General features: G+C 47.4%; 1 protein-coding gene across 1 annotated transcript in view; it reads right to left on the bottom strand.

Moving 5' to 3' along the window:
- Positions 1–1,651: 1,651 nt before the first annotated feature.
- The window catches only part of LOC144166604 (ATP-binding cassette sub-family C member 4-like), a 216,827-nt gene continuing 195,924 nt past the window's right edge, over positions 1,652–22,554 (bottom strand). Inside the window, exons 24-27 of the mRNA XM_077696121.1 lie at positions 18,399–18,557; positions 17,231–17,397; positions 2,895–3,089; positions 1,652–2,040 (exon numbers count right to left, since the gene is read on the bottom strand). Of these exons, the coding sequence (XP_077552247.1) occupies positions 1,878–2,040; positions 2,895–3,089; positions 17,231–17,397; positions 18,399–18,557 (684 nt within the window). The 3' untranslated portion in view covers positions 1,652–1,877. The remainder of the gene's footprint in view (positions 2,041–2,894; positions 3,090–17,230; positions 17,398–18,398; positions 18,558–22,554) is intronic.

Raw genomic sequence — 22,554 nt, 5'->3', positions numbered from 1 at the left:
TCTCTTCTTGTCCATTAATGTTACACCTATCATTTTCTGCTCCATTGCCCGCTGAGTCGTTCTCAATTTAAGTTGAACCCTCTTAGTGAGCCTCCAAGCTTCTGCCCCGTAGGTGAGTACCGGTAAGATGCAGCTGTCATACACTTTCTTCTTCAGCGACAATGGTAGGCTGCTATTCATTATCTGAGATTGTCTGCCATATGCACCCCACCCCATTCTGACCCTTCTAATTATCTCTGCCTCATGGTTGGGACCTGGGGTCACAACTTGGCCTAAGTAGATATATTCGCTTACCACTTCCACTGCCTCGCCACCTATCTCAAACTGCTGTGCTGTCCCGAGGTTATTGATCATTACTTTAGTTTTCTGCATATTAATTTTCAGGCCCACGGTTCTACTCTGTTCGCCCAGTGCGGAAAGCATGCTTTGCAATTCGTCCCCCGAGTTACTTAGCAAGGCAACGTCATCAGCAAATCTGAGGTTACTGAGGTATTCTCCATTAACCCTTACTCCCACCTGTTCCCAATCCAACGTTCTGAATACTTCTTGTAAGCATGCTGTAAATAACATTGGAGAGATTGTGTCTCCTTGTCTGACACCCTTCCTTATAGGTATTTTACTGCTCTCCCTATGGAGGATGATGGTAGCTGTAGACCCATTGTAGATATCCTCTAGTATTCTTACATAATGCTCATCTACCCCCTGGTTCCGTAATGCCTGAATGACTGCTAGGGTTTCGACCGAGTCAAATGCTTTCTCATAATCTATGAAGGCTATATATAGGGGTTCAGTATACTCAGCGCACTTCTCTATCACCTGATTGATCCTGTGAATATGGTCCATTGTTGAATAACCTTTACGGAACCCTGCTTGTTCTTTAGGTTGACTGAAATCTAGGGTTGCAGAGATTCGGTTAGCGATTACCTCGGTAAATGCCTTGCAGACGACTGACAGTAAGCTGATCGGCCTGTAATTTTTCAAGTCCTTCATGTCGCCTTTCTTATGGATTAGGATGATGTTCGCGTTCTTCCAAGATTCCAGTACCATTGCGGTCATTAGGCATTGCGTATACAGGTTTGCCAGTTTTTCAAGTACAATTTCTCCTAGTGGAGCACTAGTGCAGCACTAGTGGGTTATAAAAGTTTGAAAAATTATCCTTTCTGTATGCCCCACACTTACAAAATTCGTGGACGCTGCACCACCGAAATGAAGAGTGCAGTGCACACCGTTGTAGCGCAGTGGTAAAGTGTACGGCTTTATCACTGTGGCAAATTGACTTTTACTTGGCTTTTAATAAGGCTACTAATTATTCTTCATTTGTTGTAATGTTGTAGTGCGAGCACGTTATGTAACTACATCAAGTGCTTCTCGTGAAATGTGGTTTGCTCACGCTGAACAGCTTGATCATAAATAAATTGCGTTTTCTTTTCCTGTACAACAAAGCCAAGGAGCGATCATTCTTTGTCTCGTACTTAAAAGCTTGCTAACGCTTGGCATGTTTAAATATATGCTCATTTTGAGCATTTCATGTTTAATGTTTAAAGGCAAATGACGCATTCATGGGATTTAAGGATATAGAAATACCTCAAAATATAGCAGGCACAGATACGCTCACAGCATTTATTCATAATACTGAATGATTTTCGTTCAATGGCCACTTAGACAACAGGTCGAGTGCTTTGGGGCTTCTATATGAACATAAGGTGCATAAGGAATACACTTACAGTATGTGTTGCAGCGAATCAGGCCAACGCATAAGGTATAATACACAATGATATCAGTGTTTCTCTGCAGTATTGCAGATTCAATGTTAAAAAGCTTCATCAGGACAATGCGCGGCCTCTTGAAGTAATGAGCCGATATTTCGGTGTTAGAACCTACAAACGAGTCACGTGTTGCATCGTGTAAGAACGCTGCAAACTGCTTCGTTGCTCTAATCCGGACAGACGCAGAAAGGCATAGAAGTGCGAGCCAGGATCCGTGCTGAGCACCTCTGTTGGACCGAACTCGATGACGTTACCTCCAGCCATCACCAGAATTCTGCGCATAAAACAGCATAACAATAAAGTAAATGTTTCCAAAGCCCTTGGTTAACGAAAACTAACTTAACTATAACCGTTCAAGTTTTAATTTGCAGAAGAAACCTGAAATGTTGTTCTCTGACGTAATAATATGGCAACACCTGGATGAACACGGGCTTACGTTGTGGCTATCTTGTTGCCGTTTACCATACAATGTCCGTAATTGACAACAAAGCGAGCAACCTAACTGATGACGCATGGGAAAAATTCTATTGAACACCAGTAGCGTGGATGCCTCTATCTATCCGTGCAATCGTGTGACTGTTTACAATGTGTCCGCAGTAAACGCGTCCAGGGATACCTCGATATTGGGCAGCAGTAAATATAAAACAGGGCAGCAGAAAGAACAGACTATCCTAATACCTAGGATAGTCGGAAAATCCCGCGCACAAGGTGCTGTTTTCCACAATGGAAATGTCGTTCGGCAGTAGACATCCAGTCATGCACTACGAACGCAGGTTAAATGCAGTTCTTTTACGTTGCCTTGTCGGAGTGAGGCAAGACCCGAAAGGCTGTGTTAAAGGCTAAAGAACCTTAAGAAGATCCAATGACTTTCGTGCGCTAAGATGTACGCTTTTGATAACATATATAGCTATATAAAATCAAAATTTCTGTATCAAGCCACAAATGTTCAGAAGTATAAGTTTAAATGCAAAGACCGTGTTCGTGCATGTGATGCTTAATCTCTCCCTATTTGCGCATGATCTACCATTGGTGTACTTGTAATTTGAAGATTGAAATCTAAAGGCACTGCTAATAATGCTAATCTTGTTACCGTGCGTGTTTGACTTTAGAATTATGAGTGCTACGTACCTGTCGTGGTCTAGTACGGTGTCAAGCCGGTGCGCGATGGTGAAAACAGTGCAATTGGTGAAGCTCCGGCGAATGGTGGCTTGTATCAGCCTGTCCGTGTCGTCATCCATGCTGGACGTGGACTCATCCAACAGCAGAATCCGAGGATCCCGGAGCAGCGCCCTGGCCAGACAAACGAGCTGCCTTTGGCCTGCGCTGTACACAGATTGTATTCTTTATCAAGTTTTAGCAATAACACTGCGGAGGCCACTCAAGTCTTGGGTAGGCAACGTAACCATATTGCTCCGTTTAGGGAGATTTTTGTTTCTTTCTGCGTTTCTATATGTTATTAAGGGCAAGGCATGAACTCCTCATTTTGTATAGAAACTAAGAGATTAACCTGTCGCAGGAAGTGCCGAGAGCTTTCTTTATGCTTCGCGGACTCAGCTAATAAAGTTGGGGTGCACGAAACATATGGGATACAGAAAATACTGCGGCTTCGCAAAATCAAAAGCGATGTTATGTGCATGAATTGTCGCTAATCTACGAGTTAATTAGTGTGAGTCATGCACGCGCTCTCTGTAGTTTCAAAATGAGCGATGTTTCCAGTCTCATTTTCAATTAGAAACTTGTGGGATAAAGATGTGCCAAAGGAAAGGATGGAGACAAAACACAAGAGAGCAGAGCCAATATCACATCCCCTATAATGCAAGCGCAACGCTACATCCTTTAACCTGTTCGGCCTATCCACCTTCCGTGGTTCGCCGTGAGGATATGGATTTAGCGCGTTCCTTTCCGAGAAGAAATAAGTGACCTCCCACATTACGAAAAGTGTAGCTGGTGCTCAATATCTTCTAAGAAAGCAGTGAGTGACATTAAGATGTGTCAAGTGAAAACTCCACAATTTCTTCAATCCACTATGGCCTTAGAGTCATGCTCCAGTAAAAAGAAGAATAGGGCATTAAGCAGACAAAGACGAAGCTAGACACAGTAGACATACACAGGCGCCTGTATATCTCTTTTGTGTGTACCTTCGTCTTCGTCAGTTTAGTGGACGCTTCTTCTTTTTACTGCAGTAATGAACCAACTACCTCAACAGGATTTGTTAACTTAGATTCACCTAATGACAACCTCAGTATCTTATCAACAATACTTTTACGTTGAACTGGACAAGGCTACGCATTGCACAATACGTACGGACACTTCAAAGGTGGCTTAAAATCAACGCGCTCAAAAACGTCACGGAAATGAATGGTTTTGTAAATGTGCCACTATTTGTCCCTGTAAGAGGCCTGCAAGCAAATTTATTGCTATTGTGATTGGTTACTGCTTGCCTAAGAATATAAAAAAAAGCTTATAGTCACGTGTTGTCTGCGCAGACTGCGTAAACGCGACTGAACACTACACGGCTGGAAACTGAAGGCTCTACCTTGAGGTAAAGAGATTTCTTTTCTTGACAGGATTCACAAGGTAAATATACTATTCAACTGCCACACCGACAATTCGAAACGGAATCACCCGCTTGGAACAGGGCCATGATCACAGAAATTAGGCCTGATTTGTATTTGGCTGGACTTTACCGAGCCCTAAGTTTTCTGAAGCTCGGCTTCACTTTGGCTATAGGAATCTGTCTAAGAAATACCACCTTTTCCGTGTTGGGGTCCGCCCCTAATTCGTTATGCGCTTTAAAACTTCCACGATGCACAAACTAGCCTACCTTTCGGTACTGCTTTTGTTTATTTGGGATTCTTTTCCTCGTTTTAAGCGCTTGCTTGTGTACTTTCTGTCCGTCCCTCCTTCCTTGTGCGCTTTTAAACTTCCTCCGCACGAAGAATTGTAAAATTGGATTAAAAAATTAACGTCTAGGAGGTTGCTGCTTCTACAGCGACTTCCCCTTTAATTTACTTCGCAAGCCCCCAAATTAGGCGTATGAAGAGGAAGTTATTTTATTTAAATTCACGGATACCGAATTCTATTTCCTGAACATACCTACTCGGTCTTCATCAGAGTACATGCAAGCCCACTTAGTCCACAACTTGTTTTCAAATCAGGGTTATTGAGAACATATCTCTGGTGTGCAGAAGCCAATATGTTCGCAATACATATCTGTATTCTCCACATTTCGTTTGATGATTTTTTCGTCTTAATAATACCGCAAATCGCACGTTGTCATTTGTTTTTTTTTTTGCTTGTGTCCAGCTCATGGCCACGCAGGGCTATATAATCCTGTTTCATGCGAAGCGCACATTTCGTTTTTTGGCATGCCGAATCGGCTGGCTTCTTTGTAGGGAAAATGAGCAGCTTTAGGGTCACAATACTAGACTCTTCTCGTCTGCTCGACAGTGTTCTCTATTTAATTCGGTGTTCCTAAAAATGAGAGCACGAGAGACTAGGAAACAGAGAAAGGGATATACGAGAGAATTAAACAAACAAACGATTTAACGAATGAAATGATCGATTGAAGAAGATCGAATAATGGGATGTATTACGTGTCCCTCGTCAGGACTAAATCCTGTTGAAAACTATCCCCCCAGTCCGGCCCTTCTTTTTGCCGTTTCTGAAACGAAAATTGCACTAGTCGAAATTTCTTGCGAAGAGGCTTAACAGAAGTAACGCTAAAAAAGGATAAACATGCACACTGAACTTCGTAAATATCGATGTGCCCTCATAATTTATAACCAAGACGATCGAACAAGTCGAATAAAAAAGTAATTGTCAAAACCTGGCTTCAACTTGACGCCATTGTTTTATTTCAGTTTAAGAATATGCGTGTCGACCTACAGCGTAATTTTTACTACGATTGTCGATGCATACTTCGGTATTCTCATGTGTTTAACATCTCCGAGGAAATCTTCAACCTACAAGTGCTTCTGTATAATGTTAGGTCTTATTATGAGAATGCAATTTATTGTAAATAATTCATAGTCGACAATGCTGCTAGGCGAAGTAGCTTTCAGACTGTATAAATGTCCAATCCATAATCTGATATTTCATTCAGGAGAGCACTTAGGCAAGGGGGATGTGCAACCCGTTACCCTCATAGAAGAGGTGAATTTTTATTGCATTCTGATTCCACTGAGGGACAATTCACTGTCTTCACCGATCGCTTCTCACGAACGACAGGGAAGCGAAGTCGTACTTCACTATAGGGAATGGGTATCTCGACAGGTGGCGCCACCACTAAGTACTCCTCTGCTTACCTGCATGGAGGGCGCTCTGGAGGGCACTTCCTGTGGCTGGTTTTTGTCTATTTGCTTCGGTGCTGACAATTTTTAGGTGTGGATGTGCGCGGAATCTTGGGAAACTTAGAAGGCCGGAGAAAAACAAAATTGTGACGCGCCATCTAATGTAAGCTAGACAACCTTCCGGACTGGACGCCATAATGGGTATGTCACCGACCTGGCTACTCTCCACAAAAACTTCCCCCTGCCGATAGACGTAGATGCACGCCTACACAAGGACAAGCGACAAGCCAAGATCAAAATCATTCGAGGTAAAATTCTAAAAACGTGAAAATAAAAATGCATTTCTTGCGCCGAGAGTACACGGCGTAGTAATTCTGCCATCGCCTTGAGAGGCGTAGTACCGGCGAGGGGGAGCTGTCAGGCGAGGGGAGAGGCGCGCGCCGAGGGTGAGTGCAAACCTAACGGGGGGAGAGGCGCGCCAGCTGCAGAGCATGTGATGTCAGGCGCGAGGAGAGGGGGAGCAGACGCAAAGGCGCCAGCGCGCGGTCACGTGGGAGTGTGACGTCACGGCGCGAGGAGCGGTGCGGGAGCCGGCGCGGGCGCGCGCAGCCACGGCGCGGGAGGCGGAGCGCGCGCGGGTCACGTGGGGTGTGACGTCGCTGCGCCGTTGCTACAGACGCTCCTCTCCGCTCCTCGCGCCGTTGCTAGGGGAGAGGAGGAGGCGGATTCAGAGTCGCTTATAAAGTGCATCGCACTTAATACGCCTCGAGCTTCGCGATCACTGCGCCGCCTGCCGCCGCTTCTCCGCCGGGCTCACAGGATGACCGCTGCGCAGCTGATAGCGGCTCATGCAGTGTTTTGGTTCTTTTCGATTTTTTTGCCTTCCCGCGCGCTAAACAACTTCTTATGCTGATGTCTGTAAGCAAATAGTCCGTCTAGGGCACTTCAAAAAACAGCTGCGTCGTGATAGAGTGCTCGAACGCCAACAAGAGCTATCCGGGGACGTGGTACTGCGCGCTTCTTCTCCGCTATTACGGGCGTCAGTGAAGGCAGCAGCATATCACCACTGTTCCCTCCGAATATGTCAGATGCAAGTGAATTCTATTGACGCCTCGTTCAGACCTGATACCGGTACAGTAAAAGGTTGGTTTCGTTTTGCAGTGGGAACAATTAATTCGGCTTTGTTTCGAATATATACGTCGTAGAAAAATATGATTCGGGGATGTGATCACCTAATACCTGACAATAAATTGTGCCTTTTATAGGAATACAGGCCACGCGAACATGTTAAGTATAATTTCAAGTCGATATGTTAAGTATATTCCAAGTCTGTGGGTCGTTAAATATGTGTCTACTCCCGCCTGATAGCAAGGACAAGGAGATTTAATGAAACCACGGAAAAATAAAAGCAATATAATAGCTCGTGCGGGAATGAAAAAAAACCAGTGCAGCTTCGGTAATGCTGGAGACATTCGTCTTAACTTAAAAGGTAGGACTCAAGGTAGGACTCACTACCCCAACTAGATGCGAAATGCATTAATATTTTCCAAGACAGGGAAGGGGGGGGGGGGGGCGGCGGGGGCGCTTAACTATCATTGTGTACAAATGCGGAGAGAAATCGAGGAATGACCGTTTTAGTAGTCACACACACAAGCTGCGCGTTAACTTTTATTTTGTTCTTCGACTTTAACGAACAGCTGATCACTCGGCGCGCGGGCACATCTTTTGAGGTATACAGTAAGTAAGTTCGCAAGCGATAAAAGGTTTCGTTGGAAGAGTGTGGTATCTGTCAACACCCTCTGATTTCACTTGGGTGCTAGATTCTGCAGGCTCCCTGTATCATATGATGATGTTTCGAAGAAGCGTTTAGTCGCGGACGGAGATATAAGCGGAGGATATATGTGGCAGATGACGACTGTTTGGGAGGGCTCACCTCCCGATAAGACGACCCAGCCGTAAATTCTTTGTGCTGACTCCCGGATGTAATTTTGCATTATTCAACGTACTTATTGCGTAGAATGTCCGTGAAATTGATGCCACATCGGCTTGTTCAGGGTAGTGATCAATATCTGAGATATGAAGCGTAAATGGCGTGCTGTCAGGTATGAGTGCTCCGCTAGATTATGAAAGCACACGAAACCGATTTACATCGTAGTGTATAGCCGTACCATGATCATCTGAACGAACGCTGCTTACGGAGGTACTGTTAGTAAATTTCAGGGCAGTGGAATTACGATCAGCTCCACGCATATGCCGGTTTCGCGACGCCGGCCTGTGACACACACCCAGCGCTTATGCGGACAGAATGTACCACACTAAGATCTCGTCAGAAGCAGCTACACTCTCGTAAATACCCCACATTTGCGAACACAGTGACTGCGCCACATAAATATGTATTTCCAGCGCATACAAACGGAAAATATCACAACGTGGCACAAAAGCAACGGCGACAGTGGTGAGCGGGCCGGCGACTCCTGCGACTGCTTTCGAAACGGGCCGCTAGGGGGATTTCAGTGGCGCCCCTACAGGCAGCGCTTGAGGCGTATAGGAAGCATACGAAAGGATGTGCGAAAGTACGACTACCGATAGGTTGTCAGACTTTCGAGAGGGCATTAGACTGTTGGCTGCAGATAGAATACCTAAACGCTGCAGAAAAGTTCTACCATCCACACTGAGGAAAGTTCGAATCACATGAACACCCAGATGCTACAGTCTGTAAAGTAACTAGTCAGTAGAACGAAAAGTACTCAAAGCACTCAAAGAACACGAATTACTCATGTTCCTTCAACCACGACTACCACACTCACCTCCCCGAAAAATATGGAGAACGCCTCCTCGTTCTACATTTAGCAGCACTATCCTTTCCCGTGCCGCACGAAGACCTCAACGCCAAAGAATTGCAAACTTTGCGCAGCATATAAACCAAGACATATATCCCCAAATTTAAGGAAACGCCCGAGGATAACTCAAATCTGTGCTAAATCCGGGAAAGCATAACCCCCAGACACGCAAAGTGTGTCCAAGAATTTGCTCATGGGAGAACAAGTGAATCATTACGTATACCACGTCTATCGAAATGTTGGGAGGAAGCCCTGACAGCTCTTTACCTCAAAATCAGCGTTAGTTGAATAAAAGGGTGAGGGAAGGAGGGGCTGCATCTAGGGCACGGAGCAAGAATATAGGAGAGGAAACGCCCATTGCGGCCGGCGTGATCGAGCGACCAGATAATGTCACAATGATAACTACGGCGACCTACGTTGCTGCGTATATGCGGCGGCGAACAATTTGACAGCGGCACCTGTTGAATGTATTAAAAGCAATACTGCTGTTTGCAGCATTCGCCACAAAGCGTGAACCGCTATGCGCTCGAGCTGCTGCGCGAGGCGGGGACGGAACGCGACGTTGCGCGCTCGCGCGCGTGCGCGCGTCATAAATTGGCCGGAGCACTCAACTCGCTTCGAGCGCTACGCACGCGAGATAAGGCCGTGCGTTTACAGGTTTTACATATTTTTGCGTTTACAGGTTTGTATTTTGAACTTGGTGCTCGCGCAAGATTGCTTACGCATTAAGAGAAAATGCCCCTTTTATTCGTTCGTACCGGCCGGTTTAAATTTGACGAAAAATTAGTCGCGAAGGCGGGCAAGGCGGGCTCTTCAGCCAACGGAAGTGCAGAAGAGCGCGCACATTCTCGCTTCGGCCACGTCCCGGCGAAATGCCGACGCGATGCCGCGGCCGGGTTGGACTGGGCGAGCGCGAACAGAACGAGCGCCGGCCGTGGCGATGACTGCGCACTTCCTTCGCTTGCCGCCAGATGCCGGAAACTTGACGTTCGCCAAGTGCTTGTGACGTTATCAGGCTGCCCCAGGAAGCTCAGTTTCCCCTCCTATTTTATTCTTGCTCCGTGATCTAGGGCTATGGAATTAGAGTTCTACCTTTGCGCTGACAGCCATCTGTTTAAAGCCTTTCCCAAATTTTCGTATTTTTTCCTCAGTAAACGCCTTCTCCCTCTACCTCTTCCCTCTGTGTTACCAAAAAATCGAAACGTTAAGGCAGGGCACGACGCTAGAAAATGAAAACTTTCGAACACTTGTCCCATACTCGCTCAAAGTGGCCAACATCCCGCATCTGCAATTTTTCATTCCCAGATATTAATCGACTAGAATTCACAGAGAAAAATGCAAGGACAAAAGGACAATTACACGGGGCAGCGCCTGTCGGGTGCCCTATCTTCCCTGTCGTCCTTGTGTTTTGCTCTGCGCATTCTATTCGAATATGAATGACAACAAGCGCAAGCTTACACTCTACCACATTTGAAGCCCCACAGGCGTAAACGCCTGGCTTACCCGTGCCATGGCGATTAAGAAACATTGCGGCTAGCCTTGCTCTTTTCGCTGAACCAGAGTCCTTCAATAAAGCATTGAAGGACTCTGGCATTGAAGGACTCTGGCTGAACTTAAGTGGTTGGAAAGAATGAAGAGAAAAATGCCGCAACCGTGTTGCAAATCGCTTCGTCGATGTCGAAGGAACGCTTTGGTGCCGTACACCTTAAGACCCTTTGTAACTTTTTATGTATTTACTCTTGTACAGCGGTGGCCATTGTCTAGACCATGCAGCAACAGCAACAAAGGTTTTTTGCAGAATGGGGCAATAAAGCTTTCTTTAGCCTTAAAAAAGCGTTGTATGATATGTACGGGTCACGAGCACGTACCCTGAAAATAGGTGCGCACGTACAGGTGCCGTCAGAAGTAATTGGAACATGGGAGCTGCGGCCAAGCCGTATCGTAGCGCCGTGTAGCGTCAGGAGCGGTAACCGAAAGTATCGGAACACTCATGTGCGCCTGCGGAAGGTTATACCCTATCGATACCTCTCAAACCACTTCTTTTAGCCTTGCTTCGAGCATTGTTCGCAGCATACTGGTCGCGGCGATGGCGCTGATAGCAGACGCATATAAAAATACTTGAAAAAAAAAAAATGTCAGTGCAGCCGCCTGTGATAGCGGCTGCAGTGACAGTGGCAAGTTAGCACAAGCAGAAACCGACTCCCTCCTTCGCGTCTACTATCGTCCAGCATATCCATCTTTTACTCAGGGAAGGGGGTCTTAGCTGGAAAGCCTGGTTAATGCCACATGACATGAATATTTCGATATTTCCTTTCGGCTGCAGGCACACTGCATTACAAGGCATCGGACAACGTTTCCCAACCACCCTGTGTTAACCGGTAACTGCTGACAAAGACGCCCTACAGATGTGGAGCGCTTTTGTACACTTCCTAAGCAGCCTCACGTACAGGAAAACAACACTTCGTCGAGTCATGGTCTCGTTCTAGTGAAGCTACGTCAGAAACCACACTCGATAACAGACCTTTAGGATATCGACCTTCCTTGCTTCCTATAGCTTAGGCCGCAAGGCCCCATCCGAAATCTTGAGTAAATACATACGCTAAAAAATAAAGGATGCCCCTCGCTTATTAAAGGAGAAAAGAACCGATTTTTGTGGAGTGCACGTCCTCTAGCTAATATGAAAGCCTGCGTTGACTAGGTACCTGCGGTTAGTGGGGTAACCGCAAGGAAATTTTTAAACAAACAGGCGGAAATAATTCTAATCTTACACTACAATTTCTGAAGCCTGAAAGGTGGCGCCATGTGGCGTCTACAGGTGACGACACTACATTACGTGTCCACAAAACTTCGTCGATTTCAACATGTGAATAAAGAGCCGCATTAAAAAACAGGAAAGGTTACACATTATTGTTGTTCTAGCTGGGGAAAACTTAAATAGCTATTTTAACCTCACGTGCACTGAAACGTATACACGGTTCACTGTCATGGTTGACAGCATTCCTTTTGGAGGGACACGTATGGCTAGTAGATGTAAAAATTCCGATTTGAAAAGTTCAAGGGCGCTATCAGCAAACCATTTCGGCTCGAGGTCATTTGTAACTGATGCCCTTTCATTTGAGATAGAAAAATATACTCGACAAGAATCGGTTGCCTGTCCCATTAAACAAGCAAGAGTCAATAAATTAATTTAACTGGGTAATAAGGACGTGGAACGTGTGTGCCTGTGTTTGCCATGCACCATAACTAGTATTTCCGTCGCACTATTGGCACATTGATTTGAAGCGATCACCACGCATTGCGGCTCGATGAATAGTACGTTGTAGGAATGTTGTACCATGGCAGGTGCTTGCCCTTCGCGTTACCTGCCATGGTACATCATCTGGCGGAGGACGTGGCCGACAACGGATATATCCTAGTCACGGACCCGACGAATCCAACAACCGTAAACTACGTGTCCCGGGACACAACGCCTGACCTCACTTTCGTTAAGAACACTGCGGAGGAAGAGGTGACGTGGAGGAATACCGGGACGGACCTAGGCAGTGATCACGCCATAGTAGAGACCGGGATCAGATTAATGACACAAAAGCCACAAATACGAAAGCACCACTGGGTCGACTGGGTGGCATTCCGGATGCAGAGGGCCGAACGAGCAGAGGAAGAAATCACAGACATAAGCGCCTGGATGGAAAGAGTCACCTGTGACGTCAAGGCGGTCACGAGGCAGATTACAACGGACGACGACAGGATAGATGGCGTCAGCAGCCGGCTAGCGCACCTTCTGGAGGCCAAGCGCTCTGTTGGAACTTTCGATGACGACGAGGACGTCGCAAGCAGTGAGCGCAACAGACCCATAGCGATGAGGAAGAAGACGACCAGGTGCGGCTACAAGATGGACGCTTTTTAGACGGTTCCCTGTACATAATGTAAATATATGTGCTTTTTATTGACGACGGCCTCCTCCCTTGCCTCCCTGGACGTTCTTCTACATGGTGCCGAAACCCCGGACGTCAAGCGACACGACGAGGCGAGCCATGGAGCGGGATTCAATTCTTCGACCGCATTGCTCACCCCGAAAGAAGGAGGAGGCGTCGAAGCAGGTGAACCGGCTTCTACTTGCCCGTCTTCTTGAATTTAATGAGAACATTATCGCCGCAGTTACGCCCACATTAGAGGAAACCAAAGACGTCGGGGCCGCTGTTTCGATTGCCAGGCTCCAGCACAGTGCCGGCAGACTTGCTGCAATCAGCGAGAAGCTGGAAGCCCTTGCATGCGGAACACGAATCGACGGCCAACAGTACGATGCCTTAGAGTCCGTTAAAGAAGCGTATAGAATTATTTGCTACCTCGAAAAGAGACTTCATGGACGAAAAGGACATGACCCTCAGAACCCACAGCTCGTAAAAGAAGAAAGAGGGCAACCGCTACGAAAATATGAGTCGAGTAATACAAGCGGGAGTAAAGAGCCTGGGGAGGAGACCGGAACTTGCGTGAAGCATACGACTTCAATGAAATCGATGGAGGTTCCAGTAATAGGTCATCAAACCCAAGCATCTTCAAGCTTGGCTACATCCCCTGGTCCAACGACGACATACGCCTCTATGAATAACCACTCGGCTGAGACGGCACTTGGGATACACCAGACGAATGTGCCTCCCTCGATCGGAACGGAAGACACCATGATACTGGGAACACCGCCCCAGAAGCGGAAAGTAATCCAGCGAGAATCGCCGCAGTCCATGTCGACAGCATCCGCACTGGAACAGAATATCGTGAATGACGGTCCGGACTCCGACGAGGTTACCGCCAAAGCTTACGCACCAGGAGTGCTTCAGAGCTCCTCTGGGGTCGCAAGGTACGTTGTAGACAGTATGAAGAAGGACAATCACAAGAGAGAACTTGCCAACCTAGACGCAGGGGGACCTCCGACAGAGGTAGAAATAACTACAGAAGTCGAAACACAGTTGTTGCTAAAAGACAAACGGGCCAACACTTCGTACATGTGTGGCTGTGACGGGAGCGCCTACAGTGCCGGATCTACGGCCATGACAAGAAAAGTGCACCAGCTACATCCGCACGAGGGCACGGCCACAAAAGGCAAACTGCTTGAACGCAGCCCTTATAAACCACGGACCCCTCGAAGATCGTTCACCTTCCCGTCAGCTTGAGGGACGACGCGAAAGACCGCTCACCCCCTTCTTCTGGAAAGAGTCTAGATAAAAAGGCTGCCGTCGGCATGGGGACACCTATGATTAAGAAGGCTAACAGATGTGTTCGGAAATCGGAGAAACCGCGAGAATGTGGTACTGGGAAGGTGCTCACTGAAAAAGGCATAAACGTTCCCGGTTTCAACTGGGTCATCGGGTACAAAGGCCATACGCCAGTGAAACAACTACAGTTGAAGTCAATGCGCACCCTGAGCTACTCAAAACGTCGTGCCTGTGATTCATCAGCCGGCGTGGTTATCATGGAGAAACCCAGACCGAAAGTCAGGAGAAAGGCGAAGTCTCGAAGGAAGAGAAGGCCGAAAATCAGAAAAAAGTATAAATTCACAGACCGGCTAGATACAAGCGACATACTGACCAAATATCTTCGCCCCAGGACTCGGTTACTTAACATTAACGTTTGTTGACAGTAGCTGCAAGACTTTGCTTCATGTCGCTTACAGGAACTCTTGTGGGGCGGGAGAGTGTTGGAACTTTCGATGACGACGAGGACGTCGCAAGCAGTGAGCGCAACAGACCCATAGCGATGAGGACGAAGACGACCAGGTGCGGCTACAAGATGGACGCTTTTTAGACGGTTCCCTGTACATAATGTAAATATATGTGCTTTTTATTGACGACGGCCTCCTCCCTTGCCTCCCTGGACGTTCTTCCACACGCTCTATACGAGAACGATGGAAAAAGCAAATACTTAACAGGAGACTGCGTAAAAAGGTGGCTGAACTCAATCGCAAAATCGAGGAGCACAGCGGCGTGCTCAGTGACCAAAAATGGAACGAAATTTGCAATGCCGCAGACGGACAAATGCATAATAGAAAAACTTGGAATCTGTGCCGTCACCTCTTGGACGAAACCAAGACAAAATCTCATCAACGGGACAGGCGAGCGAAAATTATGCATCGGGAAATCAAAGAAAAGGGAGCGATGGCGGCGGCGCAGCAGCTACTGGAAAAGTACATCCCTGACTCGCCGGAGGTCGCGCACATGGACTATCGAGGCAGACCGAACGAGAAACAAGACAGAGAAATCAGTGTGGCGGAAGTAAGAGCAGCATTGCAAAAGCTTAATAGCAGGTCAGCGCCGGGACCAGACAGGGTGCCCAATAGGGCGCTCCGGAACCTGGACGAGGCGTCGATAGTAGCGCTGAGCAAATATTACAATGACTTTTGGAGTACGGGAATCGTGCCGAGAGAATGGAAGACCTCACGTATGATCCTGATCCCAAAGCCGGGCAAATCACCAAGTAAAGACAACCTCCGACCAATCTCACTGACGTCCTGCGTGGGCAAGGTGTTCGAGCACGTCCTGATGGCATGGTGGCAAGATTACCTCGAAGACAACGACCTATACCCGGTAACGATGAATGGGTTCCGACGGAACCTCTGCACACAAAACGCCATGCTGTAGTTTAGACACCCAACCATCGACAGGGACACCCGAGGCACCAGGGATGTATTGGAGCTCTACCTACAAGGAGCGTTTGATAATGTTAACTACTCGGCGATACTCGACCAAGTTTCGAGGTTGTACATGGGCAAAAGATCTCACGAGTATAACAAGAGCTCCCTGACGGGGCGAACGGCAGCGCTCATCGCCGGAGACGTCGAGATGAAAGCCAAGGAGATCGGGAGCCGAAGTACGCCTTAAGGGTCAGTGATCTCGCCGCTCCTGTTCAACCTAGTGATGATCAGCGTCGCCCACCAGCTCGCAGAGGTGGAGAACGTCGAGTATACGATATATGCCGACGATATCACCCTGTGGGTCAAGGGAGGTAGCGACGCCCAAGTAGAAGAGGTCCTGCAGAAAGCAGTGAGGACCGTCGAGGGGAGCCTCGAGGGCACTGGCCTGAGATGCTCACCGAGGAAGTCTGAGCTGCTTTTGTACAAGCCCAAAGACAGTCAGCGTGGACAACGAAGAGAGCGAGAGGATATTAGGATCTACACCCAGGACGGGTCGGCGATCCTCGGGTATCCGACATCAGAGTACTGGACATGCTTCTTAACGAAAAGGGCAACAATGGGGGCACAATGGCGAAGATCGCCGGAAAGGCAGTCAGCGCCATTCGGCTCATGAAACGGGTTTCCAATAGGAAGAGGGGGCTGCGCGAGGAGAACCTCATACGACTAGTGCAGTCATTCGTCATGAGCCACATAACATACGTGGCGGCGTTTCACATGTGGAAAACCAATGAGAAGAAAAAGTTGGAATTGCTCATCCGAAGCGCGTATAAAACTGCCATCGAACTACCCGAGTCCGCAAGTACCGAGCGACTGCTAAGCCTGGGCGTACACAACACCTTCGACGAAGTCATCGAGGCCCAACGGGTGGCCCAGCTAGAGAGGCTAACCATAACAAAACCAGGCAGAAGAATCCTGGTCAAGCTGGGCTACAACTACCACGAACAGTAGGGCACCAAGACGCATCTACGTGTCTGAGTGCATTTGTTGCACAGCACACGAGACCGAATGACTACCTACAAAGAAATTACTCAGGCCTATCGACTTGCCAGTCGCAAGCTCCCGACGCCCTGCAAAGGATTGAGGAGGGAGCACGCGATCATCTATAGGCAACTCCAGACAAAGACGGTCCCGAGCCCCTACGTAACGCACAAGATGTACCCGATGATGATGATGATGATTAGCGGCTTTCCCTTTGAATCGGGGCGTCGGTTGTCAGCAACCGACTTGCCTGTTTTATTACCCGGAGACATACCCTGATGCCACCTGTCGGGTGTGTCGCAAAGCTCCAGCAAGACTTGAGCACATCGTCTGGTATTGCTTCGCATACCCGGACGAATCAAACACAAGAACGATTCCGCCTGCCTTCGAGGAGGCGGTGCGGACTGAAGACCAAAATCTTCAACTCCAGGCTGTCCAGCGAGTCATCGTGGCGCTGGCCAGACAGGAGGACTCCGGCGACCAGGTTACGGGGAGTGGGGGACCCCTAGCCGGGTTGGCTACATCTGCGGTGACGACTCCGGCCAAGTCATGAAGACCTAGCAATAGGACTTCATTCGCAGGCCCCAATTAAGTTTTCCGAATACAATCCAGTGTACCATGGTACCACTGATTTTAGCTGTAAAATAATATGAAAATACGCCCCCTTACCTAAGGTTACCACCGGCGTCGCCTACGTCGAGGAGGATACTATCCGGATGGGCCATGACATACTCCTTCAGGTGAGCCCGCTCGAGCGCCTCCCACACACGCTCGTCCGTGTGGCTGCGAGTGGGGTCGAGGACGTCTCGGAGGCTTCCACTTGTCAGGCAAGGCTCCTGTGGAAGAGGAAGGACCTGGAATCAAGTCTCGGCGTGCAGAATGCTCTAACGCCCCCATTTTAGTGTTGTATCCCATTTTACGTAAATATCCGGTTCCGCTAGTGTTACCCAGGTCAGAAATATGTGTTTGTATATTGTTTCGTTACAAAACTGGTTCGAGGTGTTTTCGCTTTCAATGCATTTATCGCTTTTAAGATATTTATTTTTATGTATGCCTATAGAGGAACATATTTTATATTCTTGCTCTGTATGCTTTAAGGACTGTCCACGTTTAACATCGGTGTTTTGTTTTTCCTTTTTTAATCGCATGTTTTCGCTGTATTTGTACCAACTATTTCTTCCTCCTCTTAGAGCCGATTGCCCCGCTTATTTTTACCAGCGTTTTGCGGTCTGATGCACGACTTCCTGTGTTGAAGTTACAGCGAATTTTAGCATGTTATAAAACCAGCACCATTGACGCCCTTCTATTTTTCGCTGGGCGTTGGACAACGACGCCAAGTTCGACCCTCTGCCAGAAAATAAAAACTTCCGGTCGACCTGGGTCGACCGGCGGGAAGGTTTGCCAAGTTTATATTCTAACTTCGGATGATACTTCTAGGAAGCGTTGTTCTGTTCGTAAATTAGACCTGCTTTCGGAGGAATTTTGTTGCACGAAATAAACACAGAAAAGCAGCTGCTGTGCAGCAGTTGCGATTCCAGGTCCAAAAATACCACGCCAGTGTTAGGTTCTTAGTACCCACAACAGATGCTTCATTTTTATATATACGCTGATAACGTCCGCAGATATAGTAATACTATGCAAAAACAAAATTCACAAAGCTTTAGTATTGGCTAACGGCAAACCATTTAAACTCTCTAGACACGTATAAAAGTCATTTCAGTGGTTAGGCTGACACACAGTTTGAGCTGCGGAGCAACGTTATTTAGCAGGAGCGTACACATTTACATGTAGAGTAAGCTAACAGTTGTAAATAGAAATGATGATTTTTTCCTCTTGCCTGTGGGATTAGCGTGACGGCCGATCGAAGCTTCCGCAGAGGTACTGTGGTGATGTCAACACCATCGATGCGAATCGTCCCTGCAGATACCTTAAGCACCCGAAGCAGTGCCATGGCCAGGGAGGATTTTCCCGCTCCCGTGCGACCGACAACGCCAATCTGCGATGTGAATGTTGCTAAATCCTCTAGCTGACAGGAGTGTTGGCAAAAATTCTCACATTATTAAAAAAGACATGACACCGTTTGCAACTACTGGCCGAGAACACAGGCAACACAATCTCTTAAAATCTATTTAAAGTCAATAATGACAGTAGAATTAGGCCTAGTGGGCCTTGTGAGGCAACTACTATAACCGACTTAAATGCTTGCTATATCGTTGCTCGGCCAAATCAATAGAATTCGGGTACGAACACAGCAGAAAGAGTAAGAGAGCGAGCGAGAGAGTTAGATAGAGCTATAATGCAAGATACAGAAAAAATGTCGGGTTAAGCGAAGATAGCACAAGCAATCAATGTCTAGGTGCCTTCGTGGAGGTAGCTCAGCTGCAGCGCGCGCTGAATGTCATAAACATAAATGAAGTTTTCGAATGCGGTATAGTTCCTGGAGTCACCGACATGCCTGCAGCGGGGCGGTGTACAGTGAGGTGTAATATCTTACAGCACTCCCACAGCCCGTATGGCCGACGCTGTTATGAACCCCGCAATGAATGCATAAAAACAAATTATTGCATGCGTCTTTGCTGATTTTATGCGAGTGCCAGTCTGGACTAGCCAGACTAGCGATGCTCTACACGCCAATCTTGTTATCTGATTAAACTTTCGTGTAGAGGAACCTCCGTCTCACCATCCTAACTGGGGAGACAGGTGCATGATGGTATTCGGGGTGAGGGTGGCGGGGTATCCCTTTAGCAAGGGGTGTTCAGGGACAGATTCCTTACGAGAGGGCCCAGAGAGTCTGCTCTTCTATTGGCGAAAGACTGCCTTGGCACCTTAGTCTGTTTGTTGTGTCGTCTCTCGTTATGTTTGCGTTTTTTTCGCTATTTTCCATCCGTCAATATGTACCAACCGGCCGAGCAAGCTGCACTTCTTCACGTAAGTCTGCTTTCTCGCATTGAAGGCGAAAGTTTGGCGACGTTTATGAAGGACTTCTTTATTTCTATATGGTACTTGTGTCTTTGTCGTCACGTCTTCGTCGTTTCTTTGTCTTTTGTCCTAACTACTTCGACAGGCATCTGTACTTCAACATCGGGTTTGCGTCTTCGTTTTCCTTTCTCCGTCATCTGGCGCCATTTTTTGCTTCAACAGACAGGCTGGTGACTCTTTAGGCCACAACTCTCCCGGAATGAGAGTTCTGTGCGGATGGGGTACACTTATTCTACTCACGTACTGTAACTTTTACCTGTCACGTGGCGTGCAATAGGCCTGTTGTTTCGTCGCTGGAAACTTGCAGTGGAAGCACGGTAGCAACGCACTCAGCTCTTTTTTTTTGTAGACCCTGGTTGAATTTTCATATAACATGAATTGTGAGTTTTATTAACTGTTTGCAGCGGAGGCACGTTTCTGTACCGGGCAAGAACTACAACTGCATCCACAAATATGATGTTCCACACAATGGCGAACTGACGGTATTCGGCCAAAAATTGTTTTGTTCTTGGGGGTCCACATGGGATCAAGGGGTTGGGGTGGGGGGGCGTGATAATTAAATTTGTCCTATGTGTTTTTGTATAGATGCTTTAACAGAAATTTACGACGCGGCTTTGCAAACCACTTATTAATATCGGTGCTGAGGATATGAGGGGTTAGCGCTTTCTTTTGATACGGATACCAAAATGCATTACCAAAACCTTGCAGTTCCACATTCGTAACGTTGATGCTAGCGGAAGCCGCCTAAAACCATTATTAAAAGGTGAAGGTTCCGGTTGAGGGCAGTTTTTACGCCAGGGCTTCCGTTGATGCGTGCGTAGTAAGTATAAAGTTGATTTTAAGGAATTGTGGTGCAAGTTTCCTGAGGAACGTGACTGTTCGTGGGAGTCGTGCCCCGTTGCGGATACGATGCAAGTGCCGTACGAAAGGCGCGTGATGGAAGTGTCTCTCACACCTGCCATCAGATTTTTCACACTTGGCGTCAGGCCCTTAATTTTTGTTAGGTTAAATGCCTATTCAACGTGCGCGAAGTATCTAATACTGGTTAGGAGTACTATTTTTTGAGCTGAAGCTCGTTTACGGGGGGGGGGGGGGGGGGGAGGGTTAGTTTATTATTTGAAGTGTAATTAGGTCGTCCGGGTGTTGCGTGTGTTAGATCGGAGAAGTGCCTCCTGGCTGGTGGTTAGAGGAATGCCAGGGAAGCTCTTTTTGGTTTAGCTTACGATGAATCCTGATTTTGTGATCCATTGGTGCCAAATTTTTGGCTCTTTTGGACCATATTGTGACTGGTGATGCGTTAATGTACATGAACAACTTGGTCAGCGTGCTTCACTAACAGTGCTGCGATTGGCTGGGTTGGCGGTTATTCTGGAAATGTAGCCGTTTAAAAGAATTCCATTTCTGTGTCGCAAAATGAGGCTACTTACGGCGATATTGGTGACTTCTGTGTCCGGTTGTATTTTATGACCAAACGACTTCAGATTTTCAAGAGTAGCTAAATCTCCATATTACAGTTTCTGTTTTGCCTAGCCTACGTTGAGGGCCCTTGAGGGTAAAATATTTATGTGCTATGGATCGCTTGGTTGTGCGCATGGTTCTGTCAACATCGTGGTTGAGTACTTGATGTTTAGTATTTTACTGACGGCCCGAGGAATCCAGCACATTGCAATGTTAAAGAGAGCTATGGAGTGTACAGAACCTTGACTTGCGCTTCGAGCAAAGTGTTCGATGGTTCGTGTCAATTTCGACCGCTATGCGCATGCAGCGTTCAATTTTGAAGAAATGTAGTTATGTCGGTAAGCCTGCATTCGATTTTATTTGTTTTCATTCCAGATAGACACGAGACGAAATTCGAGGCCTGGAAACTGGTAGAGAATGCGGTAGTCGGCGGCATCATCTACCCTTTAAGGTGTTCCAGCGCAACGACTAGTGAGATTTGTGGCGAACTGAGATTGCTTAGAATATGTTCCTTTGTTTCGTCACGTGCACACCTTTGGTCGAGTTGCGCATTGTGAAGGTGGGAATTAGGTGATTATTCAGTGTTGCTGTTTGGCGCGTTCTAAGACTTTTATTAGGCTAAATGTGACTGAGGTGAGCCGAAGAAGGCCAATTTCAATATAGTTATCAGCCTTCGGAAGCAAGGTGATTCGTGATTGCAGCATCTTTCCATTCTGGAGGGAGAATGCCTGTTTCCAATGCTTTGTTTATATGCAGTAGAGGTCGTAGTCCGTCTCAGTACGGTTTCAAAGTATCATGTTTGAAAGTTTGGGCGCAGGCAGGTGTCGTATGCTGTTTTCGTCCATTGATAGTTTGAGCTTATATTGTATAATAGGGGTATTCAGATTGTTCGCATTCCTTCCATGGCTCTCGCAACACTTGTATATAAGGCTCCTTGCCTTGTAGGCGGCCGGTGTCGGTGTGCGGCCGGGCCTAAATTTATTTGGTTGTGAGTCTCAATGGCCACAGGAACCCGCGAATCAAAGGAGCGCCCTTTGTTTGCAGCAGGGAGAACGGAAGGCGTGGTTGTTGCTGTTGTTCCTTTAGTTTTGGCACATGGGGTTCCCTGGCGTGCGGCTCGTCCTACGCGACGGTGCCAGGCGTGGATGCGATGAAAGCAGTGGATCATGATGATGATGGTGGGCGGTTGCGTTTGACCATGGAGGAAAGAAAAGGTTAGGAGAGGCCCTGACGTCACATTTGTGACGCCGAGTCCCGCCATGACTTGAGACCACTTAGCCCAGCACTCTATCCCATCATCCTTTCCTGTCTCCGGTTTGATTTGACTAACATGGCGTCGCCCTGCCCTCCCGCTTTGAAGCGAAAACAGCTTCTTCGCTAATTCCTCGGTGCGATGTCATGTTCTAAGCTGTTGATTTTGCGTTCAATTTGCCCATTCTAACCCTCACCCAAAGTTTCAATCGAAAAACGGCCTTCGTTTTTCAGATAGAAGGACGATTTTTCAGCTCTTATGCCTGGCAAAGTAGCGTTTGTCGTCGTCATAGCAACAGGCTCGT

This window comes from Haemaphysalis longicornis, unplaced genomic scaffold (assembly GCF_048455015.1).
Source record: "Haemaphysalis longicornis isolate Haplotype H1 unplaced genomic scaffold, Haemaphysalis longicornis Haplotype H1 scaffold_1, whole genome shotgun sequence".
NCBI classification, from domain to species: Eukaryota; Metazoa; Arthropoda; class Arachnida; order Ixodida; family Ixodidae; genus Haemaphysalis; species Haemaphysalis longicornis.
The sequence above is the reverse complement of the archived record's forward strand: the minus strand, read 5'-3'. Positions and strand labels throughout refer to the sequence as shown.